Source organism: Cardiocondyla obscurior, linkage group LG04 (genome assembly GCF_019399895.1).
Source record: "Cardiocondyla obscurior isolate alpha-2009 linkage group LG04, Cobs3.1, whole genome shotgun sequence".
Taxonomy (NCBI): domain Eukaryota; kingdom Metazoa; phylum Arthropoda; class Insecta; order Hymenoptera; family Formicidae; genus Cardiocondyla; species Cardiocondyla obscurior.
The window spans coordinates 10,690,634-10,705,352 of NC_091867.1; the positions used below are offsets into that span (position 1 = coordinate 10,690,634).

The following is a 14,719-nucleotide window of genomic DNA, read 5'->3' on the forward strand; positions in this document are numbered from 1 at the left end:
CTATACGATTCGGTAAAAAGTAACGGAAGTCGTCTCTCCTAAAAAATACCTCCGCCAATAAAAGAGATATAAACATAACCTTTTCCACGAAACCTTTCAACTTTGCATATCATATTTGCATGAATTAATCAAAATGGGAAACCTTGTATAATGGACCGAATATAAACGAAGGAATTAATTTCCCTTCTCCCCCTCGAAAAATAAAAAAATCAAGCCTATAAACGCAGACTTCGACTTTTTAATTTTGTGACGTGTGAGTATCGACTTTTTCGAATCGTCATCGGCCGTGAAAAAAAAAAAAAAAAAAAAGAAGGAAAAAAAAAAAAGAGAACTACCGCGAATAAATATATTTCTGAGCTGAATTTCCTTCTGTGCCGTACGATCGAACAATGTGTTTACCACGTAATAAAGACAAGAACGTCAGATTCGCAAAAGAGATTATACTCGAGAGGATATCGATCGGCGTCACGTGTGATCTTCGCCTACACGCCACGTTTACACCAAGGTATTCTCGTTTATTGAGTCCCGGCCCTTTTCTCTCCCAGCCCTACCAACAACCCCTTGTCAAGATAAATAAGTTCTTTCCTCATAAATAATACGGTAACGAAGCACTCTTTCTTTTTTTTTTCCTATTTTTTTTTTTTTTTTTCCTTTTTTTTTATCATGACTCAGTGCGACATAGGCCGACGGTAAAAATGAAAATTCGCTGACTACGGTGCCCGACGGTCATAAATTTCAACCGAGAAATTAAATATTTCCTTAGACCGTGCGATACGGAAAGATACATTCAGGCGTTTATATTATAATATTCCACAGAAATCTACGATCGTCTTACGCGGTTGAATTTAGGACCCGACTAGTCCCGACTTCTTAGTAGACTACTCTTATCGGGTAAGTGTATAGGATCTTGAGTGAAAAGTACCGCGGGATAATTTCTTCGCGACATGTACCGATGCGTTACGCGCTATGATTATTAATACCGATAGATCTATCCGCGATACGGCCGATCGACAATTTTGCTGGCGAAGCCGACGCTTGCTCGAGCCGGAGCCTACAGCCATCAGTGGTAACAGCACGCGTCGTGTCAGGCGCGCACGCGACAGGACGCATCGTGCGCGGTGCGGCGCGTCGCGGCGTCGCGATGCGATGCGATATATCGTGCGAGTCAAGCCGACAGGACAGACGATCGTGATTATGAGCGATTTGCGGCGCAACCGATTCGAAGCGCAAATTGAATTTAGACTGCCGAGTTACATCAGCCGGGCGCGACGTCAGGCTGGGCCGAAAAACGAGTTCTCCGACGATTGTCTCTGAAGCGGAGAGGAACGGAGTGGCGCGGCGTGGCAACAGAATAAAACGTGGAAAAGAGAGGAGAAAGAGAGAAATGCACGGAGGCGCAGCGCGTTTTCTTACCTTCCCTACGTCACGGCGAGATACACGTGAAATCTGTCCACGCCATTCTCTCTCTCGAGCACAGCACTGCACTGCACCATACACAGAGCACTACTTGAGCAACACCTCCCTCCGCTGATCGGTCGGTCTCTATCTTGTTCTATATCCCTTATTCCTTTCGTCTACCTATTCCCCGATTCTATCTTGGTCCACCTGCCCGTCTCTCTCTCTCTCTCTCTCTTTCTCACTCTCTCTCTCTCTTTCTCTCCCTATCTCTCTCTCTCTCTTTCTCTCCCTCCTTTCGATCTCGATCTGTCTCTATCTGTCTGCCTGTCTCTCTCTCTCTCCCCCCTCCTCCTCGGTCACGCCGGCAGGAAAAATCCTTTGTCGTCGGCCTCCCTTTTCTACGGCATCTTCTCCTTGCTCTCGGGGAGCGACGATCACGGGCCGCGTCAACGAGCGCGACACCGCGATCGGGTAGGACGACGGTGACGGCGGCACGACGGCAACGGCGACGTCGCCGATGGCGAGGGCGACGCGAGACGTGATTAGGAGGAAGAGGAAGAAGAAAAGAAAGCGCCTCCCTGCGGCACGCGCGCGCGCGAGAGAGAGAGACGATCCAGCATCCAGCTACGCCCGTGACAGCGTCTGGGCAACTACTGAGGAGAGGATCTGCGCGGTTCCGGCGTAAGCTTTCGTTCCCATTTTGACCAGACACGGCGCCACCGTGGACCACCCTTTCGACGAGGGAGAAAACGGAGGCTCCGGGGGTGACACGCGACCCACGAGGATAAAGACACGCGCGCGCGCACGCCGCTTACTCAGATCCGAGTCTTGACAGGGCTACTCTCAATGGTATTACGATATTAGCTCTCTTTCGCTATCAGTCTCTTCGCAATCATCGTACGTAACATACACGTAATAAACATAATAATTTTAATCTAACGTAATAAACAGTTTAACAACGTTATTTCTTATCGCCGAAGACAACTTTTTATGATTTGATATATGAAACGGTAATACGCAGCTTCAAATACTTAAATAAATGTCAGCTTTCACGAAAATAACTTATTCACTTACGTATATCAATTTCTACGAGAATGTGAAACGAAACTAAACTAAAAATTTAACTTCCGCGCCTTCAATTCTTTCCCGGAAAAGAAAAAAAAATGTCCTGAACGTATCTTTCCGAAATAATGTAATACATCACGCTACAGATTAAACTTGAGATGACTTTTTCTCCTCCCATCGGGTTCTACCGTATTGAAATTTAAATTTATCCTGGTCATGTAAACTGTACGCTGACAAGGATTACGAAATGTATCAGCACTCAGCTTAAAATTTCATTTAATTAAGTTTGTCGAGAACAGTTTGCCGTGCTTTTAGATACAATGCCGATCGGAGCCGCGAAGATTATACTGACAAGATAACATGGAGTCTTGGCAAGATGAGTTTCGCACGGTCGATACTCACTGATTCCTATATACAATATGGCATAAGACGATAAAAGTGTGACCAATGGACGGTTGCGGACTTTGTTTTATTTAACGCTTACTGTTTTATAAAGATATTACGCAATTCCAGGTACGTTTGGCGCGATGAGTTTGCCCATTAAACTAATAGACGTTTTTAATAATAAAATTGCAATGATACCTTTATAAAATAATAAGCGTCAAATTGTAGAGAGCTCACGATCATTCGTCCGATGTCATATTCAGTTACGTAGAGATTAACGTCGGTACTGCGTTTGCAATGTCGAAAGCGAAGTACTAACAGGCCACTACCGCTCTGATATCATATGTCGTTAAAAAAGGTGAGGCCGCCCTTTACCCGTCGCGGCACGATAGTCAGTAAATTCGACGAGCTACGTGACGGGACCTCGTTGGAATTTACGGCTGAGAACCGACGTGTAAATAGCGACGAACAGACGATATTTTCACAGAACGATGCCGTGATCGAAATTGCCAGTCAATCGAAAATCTTTCCTTTCTGCATTCCAAGCGATAAGAACGGCTTACATTCCAGCCACGATTAAAGATTAAGAGATGCGGCCAAATAGTAGACTTTTAAATAAATCCCATGTAAAAGATTGAACTCACCTAAAACAAAATAGAAAACGTTGAAAAAAAAATCTGTAAGATCGCTGTGCAATTACACTGCAAGCGCTACGCATTCTGTTCTTTTCAGTTGCTTTATAAATATCTGAAGGAGCCCGAAAGAGTGCATCCGGATAAATTAGAAGGCAAATCTACTCTAGCATGTATCTCAATTACTGTCTTAAGTTTACATTACGTGTGATATGAAATTATATCCCAAGTAGGAACCTTGAAATTACATTTTTGCGAAACATATATTACATATTGTCGTGGTGGTTTATTAATCATGGAGTTTTATATGTTCTCATATGTGAATGTAAACTTATGACACCAATTTGTGCCTGATACTTACTGGAACAGATTCACCTATCTTATCCAGCCGGATTCTTTATAAAAAAAAGCTATTTTATGTGCATATTATACATATATATTAATTTATTTATTTATACGTGTATTACGTATCTACATTAATATTTATGTATTAATTTCACTCATAAATAATTAAAAAAATAATTAATTAAAATAAAAAGTGGAAAAAAGCAACTAGAAAAAAACAGACTGATTGTACAATTTAGATGCGATACTCACCATTTTTGCGACGTCCCTCAACGTCCCTCGACGTCCCTCGACGTTCCTCGCCGTTCCTCGACATCCTTCGCCGTTCCTCAACGTTCCTCGCCGTTCTTTGACGTCCCTCGCAGTTCCTCGACGTCCCTCGCCGTTTCTCGACGTCCCTCGCCGTTTCTCGACGTCCCTCGCCGTTCCTCGACGTCCCTCGGCGTTCCTCGACGTATATCCGCATCCCATGTCGATCACGTTCATTTGCCAACACTTCACTTTACTTGACCCAATGCACTGGCTGTAGAATTACAATTTTAATTAATTTTCTTATATTTAATTTAATAGTCAATCGCATAAATATTTTAAAAAATTCAACAAAAATTACATTATAAAAAATTATTTTCTTTATTTCATCATGCTGACTTCTCACACATTTATTCCATACGACTTCGATTTAATGCACACTTACGCATTCCTGAAAGAAGCAGAGAACGTATGAGCAATAATTAAATTAATGAAAGGGAAAGAAATAGACAGAAGATACGATCGCGAGAATCTTACACGCAACAATCTACTTTTTCCATAGTGAAATTTAGAATATATAATTAATTTAAGGAACGATAGATTCGTCACGAATAAATCACTTATTTGAGCTTTACGCTATAAGGTTAGGTACAAGATATACAATTAAAATACGTCATTTACGCATATCGAATATTACCGTCTTATTTTTGCAAGAAAGTTAACAAAATGGTGAAGCTCCGATGCTCTTTCGCAACGCACTAAATTCTAAGTTATCACGAACATCTTGAAGTATTCATTATTATTTTACCGATCAATCGTTTGTGCTTCGGATACTCTTTCGTTTGATATATGTATTGTCCCAAAATATAAAGTTGGACTTACCTTTTTCTCACAAAACAGCTGCCGCGAAGATACGAACGGTAAAAAGTACACCGGTCCCGACGCCATATTGCGTTACTAAATTCCAGCTAGCTTTTTGGCGCGCAATCAACCCGAGCCGCGACTGTGATTGGCTTATTCATATTTCGCTTACTTTTTAAAGATCCATTCAGAACAAGGAATACGTATTCGCCCACTACGTAGATCTTTTTCATCCGTGTCGCGAAGTAACCCTGATTTGCATGACGTCACGATATCGATTAATTAAACATAAATATTAATCGTGGCGTACTTAAAATTCTCACAATGATATAATATTACGAAAACATTATTGCCAAATTGGAAATGAGCTTAAATGCACAAGAGTTAATTCGAAAATTACAATATTCCCCCAAATACATAATTTATACAAATGTATAAATTAAAAATAAAGAAATTATGAAATTCCTAAATATAGAATATTACACATTAACACGAAAGTGTGCAAGATTATTACAGTACGTATAAATGTCTTTTATACGAAAAACATGAGTTTCAAAATTATTACAATTATGTGAATATTTTAATTTACAAAAACTTTATAATAACGGATTAATTCGTGAACTTTTAATAATTTTTTTTATTAATTTCAATCATCGTATAAAACTTCATATAAAGAATTAATAATAATTTGATAGTCTTACAATTATAAGGAAATTACTTTAACCTTTTATGTAAACTTATCACAGTAAGAGACAATTATTGACTAAATAAACAGGTTCAGCAGAATAATATATTATACTAATATTCAATGGATATACAAAAGAATATCAAATCTTTTTTGTGGAATGCATCGTTAGAGAGAGAAAGAGAGAGAGAACATATAAAAATATAAAAAATGCACTTCCACATACATATACTAAATGTAATTAATTACTAAACATACATAATGTCGAAAATAAATGATCAAAATAATTGCCAAAAACTCTGTATATTTAAAACGCGCTTTTTTTTTTATAAAAACGCGTTCTAAATATAAATACAAGTTTATAACTTTCATATCTTTAAAACAAAAAAAGTAAAATTATAACCAGAATAACTTTAGAGACATATTGAATGAAATACAAAAAAAAACATATACAAAAAAACAAAAAATTAACTAATATTAGTATTAATAAAATATGTAACACTCTAATTATGAGCTTTTGAACAGTTTACATAAAAATACATAAAATAAAAATCCAGAATTTGTTAAATTAATACCCATTGCTACCGTATTTCTATTCTTTAAATGTATTTCTTAAAAAATTTAATTTAGAAAAATATTATTTTATACTTTTTTAATAAATTTTGAAATTAAGTAATTTTCTTCGTCTTTATACTTATATATTTCATTTAAATAAAATATGTGTATAATTCTAATTTACTATAATAAGAATTTAACTCGTAAAATGTAGAATAAAAATTTCCGAACTGTATCTGTGATACACTGGAAATACAGTAGCAATAACACATATTGTAGTACTTTAGCTCAGTAAAACAATTTAATAAAAAACATTTATGACAAAATCTCCATAAAAAAGAACATTTTTAAATAATTGGCAACAAAAATACTAATAAAAATTTAAAAAACTATATATCAAGGAACTTAGCCAAGCGTTAAACTATCGGTAATTTAGAAATTATCTTAAAGATAATATGTATCGAATGAACAATTAGCATATTGTACTTCTAGATACACTTACGTGATGCTCTTCTTATATATAACTTTAAATAATAATTTGTTTAAGAACATTATCTCAAGAACCAATGTAATAAATCATAAATGGCATTAAAGTTGACTTCTTAATCATTATGAAGAAGCATGTGTCTTTGAAAAGCGCGAAATCTAATGTATGATTTTGAACATTTGTTACACGTATAGCATTTCTCATCGGAGTCCCGTGTTACTTGATGCCTTAACTGCAAATGCTTAGCCAACGACGATTTATGTCTGTAAATAAAATAACATAATTACATAAAAATTTAAACTTTATACATATTAATATAATTTAATTTTATTTATATTAATATAATTATAAAATAACAAGTAAACATTTATTATCTTTGTATTCTTACCTATACATTTTATTGCAAATGTGGCATTTAAAATTCTCCTTGTAAAAATCACAGGAAGTAAAGTGTTTCCAAAACTGATGCTTTTTCCGAAATAATTTTCCACATTGGAAACACGGAATAAGACATAAATCTAAAATAAAAATTATCATTTATATATAACAGCAGTTATATATATGTATATATAAATATATATTTACTAAGTAATTTATATAAGAAAAACTTTTTTACTTTTATTTGTACTTGCCAATATTATTTTGCGATGTTTCACAATTAAAGTTGGAGACAGGTACATCAGTTGAGGTACTGGGTTGCATCAGATTATCTTGCGAAATTATTTCGCTTTCCTTCGTCAAAAAATTCTCCACGTTTAAATAATTAGAGACATCCGTGTTATTAAAATTGACGTCTTCCATTCTTATCGTTCCATAGGGATATGTAACGTATTCTGTAGAATACGATCTTACGTCTGCTGGTATTATATGGCAAGATAAATTTTGTAATTTATTTTGATCGGATGATATATTTGTACTGTTTTCGATTAGTTTCGTCGTACTCGTAGCATCAATGCAAGTATTTTCTTTCGTAAGATTTTCCTTTTCAAAATCTTCGCAATAAAAATTTGTTTCCTCTGAATCCATTAAATTATCGAATATATTAAAGTAATTATTAAAGTCATCTATATTTGCGTACAAATCGTATGTCAAAAGTTCCGTTTCCATGTTGTAACTGCTTGTAGAAGTTGAAACGGGATCTTCGTAAAATATAATATCTTTATCGTGCGACATACAATTAGCGCAAGTACATGGATGTAATACTTTAGATTTATATAAAAAGTTCGAGTCGATATTTCTATTCATCGCTTCCTGTTGCCAATCATTCTCGGTTATTAGAAACTCGGAACTCGTAAATTCTCTTTGGATGGTTCTATATTGCGTTGCAGCAAATTCCGTAGGCTTGTAAGAAACAAGATTGTGATTGAGATTTATATCATATTTCTTTCCAACATTGTAACCCTCGTTGTTGGGATAGAAAATATTAGTTGACTCGACTAATTTTGTCGTACGGTCGACGGTGCCGTAAAAATCATTTTCATTTGTATTTGGATAATTAAGGTCACAAACGGGCTTGGTAAATGCATCGTCAAGAATATTATCTAAGAAAGCAGTGGCATTTTGCACTGCCATATTAGTGTCGTTCGAATTTGCATTTGAAATGGTGGCTGAAGTCTCTGGTTTTTTACGTGACGTTTGCTTTCTCTTATTAGATTTACGAGCTATTACTTTCTTAGAGTTTTTATTAAGAGAATTCTTTTCTTTATTGTTACATTTTGTATTTTTTTTCGGCGCTTTCTTCTTGCGCTTTAACGACACGTGCAATACATTTATTAACTGATCAATCTTTGGTAATATTTTTTTGCTTTTATTAATCAATAATGTATCTGATTCATCATCTTTTGGTAATAAATTTTTATTTTCGTCAACGTGTGATGTATTTAACGTATTATTTTTTGGTAATACGTCATTTTTGTTATTGTTGCAATAAGAAATATCGTATTGTATGTCCAACGGATTGTGCACTTGCTTTCTTTGATGATGCAATTTCGGCAATGTGGTTTTATTTCCAGGACTACTGGCTTCTATGTCGATCTCGCTGCTCGATGATGTATTTAATTCCGAATACATATTTTGCTCTTCGACGCTGTATACAACAAAATTGTCGGTCTTGTTTAATGTATGATTTTTAGTCGTTTTTATGGCGTTGCCTCTTAAAATATTAGGCTTTCGTATAAGCAGGGCATTGCGTAATTCAGTTTCAGCCGCAATTTCACTCGAAATAATTTCTTTTTCAGCGACATTAGTATCTTTTATGTTTTTGAACTTCATAGAAGAAACATATTCTTTTGTACTCCTCATCTTTTCTTTGATATTACAATTCTATATCCGCATACAAAGCTGTAATACAAACCATTAACCAGTAAACAAAATAATTGACAAAAATATTTAATAAAATTTTTTACTTTTTCTCAATAAAATAAAATAAATTATTTATAAAAAAAAATACAGAATAAAATAATAAACGTCTTGCCCGTAATTATCTACAAACTAATGCTTTATAATTGGCAATTCAACAAACTATAATTATTAAAAATCTTTTAACTTCTTGCAAAAATTACAAGCTATGTTAAAAAATGTAACACTTTTAATTTAAACTATTTAAAGTTTCATTACAAGCTCAAACATTGCTGCCAAAGAAGCTTATTTATTACTTATCAATCAGACTTAAAATAAAATTGCGCAATCAGAATTTCAAAGAACTGTTACATTTTAATATTTACCTTATCCAGAGCTATAACAAATGACACCTCGCGCGGATGTATCGCACGTTTATTTAATAACGTGGTTCGAATGACGGAACAATTAACATTTCCCACGATGATAGCACGTACCCGCACACCTTCCAGCGTTAAGTCAATTAAAACCCTTACTCATAGCGGCGATAGATTCACAAGCGGGAGGAAAACAAGCCTCGGATTCGCAGCTTGTCTCCGGTATCTCGATTCCTTCGGTTTCAGGTCGCAGGGTGACTTTCTCGGCGAGAGCTTCGGCTCGCTCGGCCGTCGCAATTGTCGCGTAACATAAACCTGTCGAACGGTCTATCGTCCGCGCAGAACTAAACCGAACCAAGCCGATTGAAGTGTCTGAAGCTGCGAAGTCCGAGGCGGCCAGCGTCTCGCATCTCACTCTGCGACGAGTCGTTTTTTCACTCTAAACAAATACGGAACCTGAGAAGTCTTTGAGATAACGATAATCAGGCGTAGGAAAAAGTTGCCTGTAGGCGCTGCGGACGTAAACAAAGTCGTCCGGCGACCGTCGCCTTTGCTTTACTTTTTTTTTTTTTTTTTTGTCCTTTCTTTTTTCTTTTCTAAAACTTTATACTCACGCCTGATCGTCTGAACGCACCACAAAAGAGAATAGAATCGTGCGTATGCACCGTGCTCGTGTGCGATTTCAATGGGTGTCGAGCAGGCATCCGATAACAGACGAAAGACACGTGTCGACGAAAAAACTTGGGATCGCCGCGACGACCATTGTTTTCAGTTGCTTGCAGTCGCTTGAAATATGCCATTCACCTCGGGAACTCTCGAAACTTTTATTGCCTCTTGAAGTTCTTTTAGACTAACTGCAGACGATTTACGATTCGCGATCGGTGCTTAGGATGGATTTTCTATACCTTTCTCGATGGTCACATGACACCGAGAACATCTGAAAGACGTTCAGAGGAATAGAAACGCGCGCGCAAATGAAATCCGCATTCGAATTGCATACATTCAACAAGTACGTACGACGCAATAAGTTGTAAGGGTTTCTATGATTTATAAACCATCTCGCGTCTATCGAATTTCTTTCGGTTTGTAGGAAAAAAAAATTAAAGAAAGAAAAGTAACATTGTAATAAACTTTTATTAAAACAAACCAGTAGCAAGATTTTGTTAAAAATTATTACATATATGCAATGGATCATATACATGAAATAAATTAAAGTGTGAAGTATCATTAATTTGATAATATTAATATTAATACCAATTTTCAATTATTCAATAACTTCACGAGACTGAAATTACCAGTCGTTGTCGTCATCGAGATCGTCTCCATTCCTTAAACTTGAAAATAATACGTCGTTAATTTTGGGTCGAGGATCTTCCTTAATCTTCGTCGGTATTGCTTCCGCTTGTCCCAACATCCATTCCAATTCTGTGTCATAAATCAGCGTAATTAATTCCACGTAAACTTTCAATATATTTTCCGCATTCATTTTGATAAAACGATATATCACCTGCTTCAGATAATTTCATGCCGCGGAATTCAAGTGGTCCGATAATTTGTTTCGCCATATTTCCGTCGCGATAAATAAATATCGTAGGGAGATTGGTATCGGGCCAATTGGGAATACAAGTGGTGGAAATACTTTTTAAAAACTTTGTTGCGGGAAACTTCCTTGCTAAATTGGCCAGATGTTGGTTGACCAGAGCACAAAGCGGAATGCTGAAAACATATACGTTAAATTAGTTTCATTAATATACTTACTATATAGACATATTTTATTTTGTTTCATACCCAGATTTATAAAGATGTAAAATAACCCAAATATCTTCCCCGGCGTTGTTGACTTCCTTAACGTAATCTTCCGCAGATATTTCTTGAACTCCTCCGTATTTAGATTTATTTGCGAGCTCCTTCATTTCCGCTATTCTCTTTCGTCGATATTCTTCCAGTACTCGTTCGTCCTCTTCATCCTCCAGCTCATCTAGCTCATCCAAGGTTTTGTCTTCTAAATTATCAAGAACTGCAAAAAGTTGATTGTAAGTGGGTGATAATACATTGATAGCAATTACAAAAATAATAGAGGAATTATAATTACCACGCCCTGTTTTCTCATCTATTGCATTTTCTAAAAGATTTACTATCTGATCTTCGGTAACTTCCTGTTCCTTTTTTTTCTCTGGAATAATGCCTTTGCTCCTAAGAATATCGTTCCATTGGGTGTCTTCATTTGGATCTTGCTAAAATTGAGAAATCAAATTAAAGCTATTTATTAGGATAATATAAATTACAAAAATAATTAAATCATCTTTTTTATATTAGAAAATAATATTTGTAATTTTGAATGTGTAGGTATACATATACGTATAACTTACTGCCTACACAGTAGTATTACCATATAAGGAATCACGCGTAGACTAACCTCTACTTAGCTTCTTAATTTCTAAAATACTCTGAATTTTATTAATACTCACCATTTTAAAAAGCTAATATTAAATACTTCCAAATTTATTGATTTAAAATTGATTTTCTTGTGTAATTTTTACACAAATCTCTTCAAATATATATATATATATATTCTAACGTAAAAAAGACCGATAGCGACAGCACCAATTCGCGACTATACAAAATATAGCCTGACATAACCTTGTAACACACAGTCGCAAGAATGCACGTTAAACAATTAAAAATTTTTAAGTACAAGTCGATTGTTAAGTTACATCTAGAAAACGTATATAAAATATTTATTTGTAAAAAAAAAAAATAATAATTTTATTTATTGAATTTTATTGGATCGTCACAAGTCATGAAAAGTTCAGATAGTTGTTGTGCAAAAGTGTGCCCTCGTGAAAATGCACCTTTACGTAATCGCGCGCAACTACTTGACGAAGCGTCTCTTGCTTCTCATCGTAACGTCAGAGCGTCAGACCGATAAACCACCGATAAACCAACACCGGTTCGGCGGTTTCGTGCTTTCTTGTGCGTTCCTGATCGATCGTGAAGAAATTAATCATAATCAATATACAAGCATTACAAAATGTAAGTATAGTACCTGCTTTGCGTTAACACGTTGTGTAATTTTATGTAAATCCTGATATCCAGTATTAGTTTATCACGATATGTACACATAACCTTAATTTTATTTTGCAGAATTAATAATTGCAATAAAATCAGTTTATTTGATGTTGTACACTAAACAATTTTCTTTTTTTTATTTTTTTTTATTTTTACATCAGGTCTTCTCTGACGAAGCCAAAATCCGAGATGACGCCGGAAGAGTTGGCGAAGAGAGAGGAGGAGGAGTTCAACACCGGTCCTCTTTCGGTTCTTACACAATCGGTCAAGAATAATACCCAGGTTCTAATCAATTGCAGAAACAACAAAAAATTATTGGGACGGGTAAAAGCCTTTGACAGACATTGCAACATGGTTTTGGAAAATGTGAAAGAGATGTGGACCGAACTACCACGTACGGGGAAAGGCAAGAAAAAGGTACGATACTTGTGTATTTCTATTTTACAATTTAACTGATAGTTTAAAAAGTATTTCGATATATAGAATATTTAAAAAATGTAACATTCTTTGTAGAGAAATTTAAAAAAACCTAAAATTTTTATTAATAATTTTCATGTTTGACTAATTAAAATATTTAAAAAAAAACAGGCAAAACCAGTAAACAAAGATAGATTTATTCCAAAGATGTTTCTACGCGGCGATTCAGTTATCTTGGTTTTAAGGAATCCATTGGCAACTGCAGCAGGGAAATAAAAAAATAATAATTATAACTTTAATTACGTCCTCGTTAATATTAAGACTAATGCTACAATAAAGAAAATAAAACTTTAATATGAACGAAATAACGTTTATTAACGCGATAAATTTTATTCTTCACAAAATCTTAATCTTATGCATAATTTGTTAAATATCAAGTAAAAAAAGTGTATTAAGCAGGACATTTTTATTTTTTTTTATATAATTGTGTACATTATCAATCCTTTTCAGCGATTGCAGTTAAATGTTTATCGATTTCTTGCTCGGTTAATATGCTGCAACAAAAGTAAAATTATTTTGATAAAGAATGGGAATAAAAAAAATTTTAAACTACATTCGTGTAAGATCGCAATTAAGTCAATTACCGGAATTTGGGATTATCCTTCGATACAACGCCCACCTCGATCTCCGTCGGCTTAAAATCAACGGACAGAACTGTAGACAGACAAGTAATGGCTAGTTGTATAGTCTCGTCGAAGTCGTAAGTCTGTTTCTTCTTTAATTTCTTCTCGAGGTAAGAATTAGCTTCCGTTTGTTTCGCGCCGACCGATATGGCTCTATAGCCACAAAAATATCCTGCCGGATCGGCCTTGTAAATGCAAGGTCCCTTTTCCTTATCGTAAGCGATGAGCATCATAGAACATCCAAGGGGCCGCATCTCCGCATTCTGCGTGTACACTTGGCTAATGTCGGCGACGCGCTGGCACAGAGCGTCCACGGGTATTTCATACCCGTATTTATATTTAAAATGAGCTGCCTCGTATCGGGCACGTTGCACTTGCGATTTGCTGTCGGCTGTGGAATACAGGGCGGATTTAAAGACAGCTCGGAGTTCAACGCGGCCGAAAATTATCCGAACTTACCTATCATGCCAGTCATAACGCAGCCGATGTACTCGGTCAGCTGGAATACGTGTGTGACGCTGGAGGCATCGAGCAGCTTGTCCTGTAAAGAGGTACGATGGTTTAATATAAATCTGGGGGTGTATTTTTAATTTAATTGTGAGGCGATCGGTTCCGAAAAAAAAGTTCGAGATCGTAACTTAAGAGAGCTAAGTTTTAGCGAACGGTCTTTAAAAGGTTAGGTCTTACAGGCACTTTCTTCTGTGTCGCGAAAACAGCTGTGTCGACTCCTTTAACGGCCACGGACGTCAGTCCACCCTGATTGATAGCTTTGAAGGCGTATTCTGCGTGTAATTAGAAAAGCAAAGAGACGTTAACAAATTCTAAGATGCAGAGTCATCGACGTTAGCGTTGCAAGCGCGAGCAGTCGAGCCATGCAAGCGCGATTACGCCGATAACGCGATAGTTATTTCCGTCGTATTTAAAAATATATTTTCCGATACTTACCTACTTGGTAAAGCCGGCCTTCCGGCGAAAAGATCGTGATATGCCTATCAAAACCAGCACTACTACCACGCGCCATGTTCGCTACTGCAAGAGACGACGATTATTGAAAACGTCAAATCATAGCACAGATCTGTTCCTTGCATCTGGTCTTTCTGTACCTTCGCGGAAAATTGCGTGTAGGTAGAAAAACGACGTTGAGAATTGTCGTAAGATATCCTACGCTCTCATTG

The 14,719-nt window shown here is 36.0% G+C and overlaps 5 protein-coding genes across 6 annotated transcripts in view; 1 reads left to right on the forward strand and 4 right to left on the reverse strand.

The window, feature by feature from the left end:
• Task6 (TWIK-related acid-sensitive K[+] channel 6) overlaps positions 1–4,732 on the reverse strand; it is a 69,133-nt gene extending 64,401 nt beyond the window's left edge. Inside the window, exons 1-3 of one of the 2 annotated variants that reach the window (XM_070655948.1) lie at positions 4,435–4,729; positions 4,077–4,347; positions 1,414–3,491 (exon numbers count right to left, since the gene is read on the reverse strand). The gene's annotated coding sequence lies outside the window, so the exon portion shown is untranslated. Of the gene's footprint in view, positions 1–1,413; positions 4,348–4,434 lie in introns of both variants that reach the window. The other variant, XM_070655949.1, reaches the window with a different exon arrangement.
• A 155-nt stretch (positions 4,733–4,887) lies between these two features.
• Positions 4,888–10,408, reverse strand: LOC139102212 (uncharacterized protein PF3D7_1120600). The gene is made up of 5 exons (XM_070655946.1): positions 9,990–10,408; positions 9,385–9,814; positions 7,294–9,001; positions 7,050–7,179; positions 4,888–6,924 (listed from the first exon to the last, which is right to left on the reverse strand). Exons 3-5 carry the CDS (start codon positions 8,960–8,962, stop codon positions 6,777–6,779), a joined length of 1,947 nt encoding a protein of 648 aa, XP_070512047.1. The 5' UTR covers positions 8,963–9,001; positions 9,385–9,814; positions 9,990–10,408; the 3' UTR covers positions 4,888–6,776.
• An 82-nt stretch (positions 10,409–10,490) lies between these two features.
• Viaf (viral IAP-associated factor) lies at positions 10,491–12,175 on the reverse strand. The gene is made up of 5 exons (XM_070655952.1): positions 11,844–12,175; positions 11,468–11,609; positions 11,164–11,392; positions 10,883–11,091; positions 10,491–10,800 (listed from the first exon to the last, which is right to left on the reverse strand). Exons 1-5 carry the CDS (start codon positions 11,844–11,846, stop codon positions 10,667–10,669), a joined length of 717 nt encoding a protein of 238 aa, XP_070512053.1. The 5' UTR covers positions 11,847–12,175; the 3' UTR covers positions 10,491–10,666.
• An 87-nt stretch (positions 12,176–12,262) lies between these two features.
• Positions 12,263–13,322, forward strand: LOC139102220 (probable small nuclear ribonucleoprotein Sm D2). The gene is made up of 3 exons (XM_070655953.1): positions 12,263–12,408; positions 12,606–12,861; positions 13,033–13,322. Coding segments are annotated over exons 1-3 (363 nt in total). The 5' UTR covers positions 12,263–12,406; the 3' UTR covers positions 13,138–13,322.
• Positions 13,313–14,649, reverse strand: LOC139102216 (proteasome subunit alpha type-6-like). Its single transcript, XM_070655951.1, has 5 exons — positions 14,490–14,649; positions 14,232–14,326; positions 14,004–14,085; positions 13,506–13,935; positions 13,313–13,415 (listed from the first exon to the last, which is right to left on the reverse strand). Exons 1-5 carry the CDS (start codon positions 14,563–14,565, stop codon positions 13,358–13,360), a joined length of 741 nt encoding a protein of 246 aa, XP_070512052.1. The 5' UTR covers positions 14,566–14,649; the 3' UTR covers positions 13,313–13,357.
• Between the last annotated feature and the right edge of the window lie 70 nt (positions 14,650–14,719).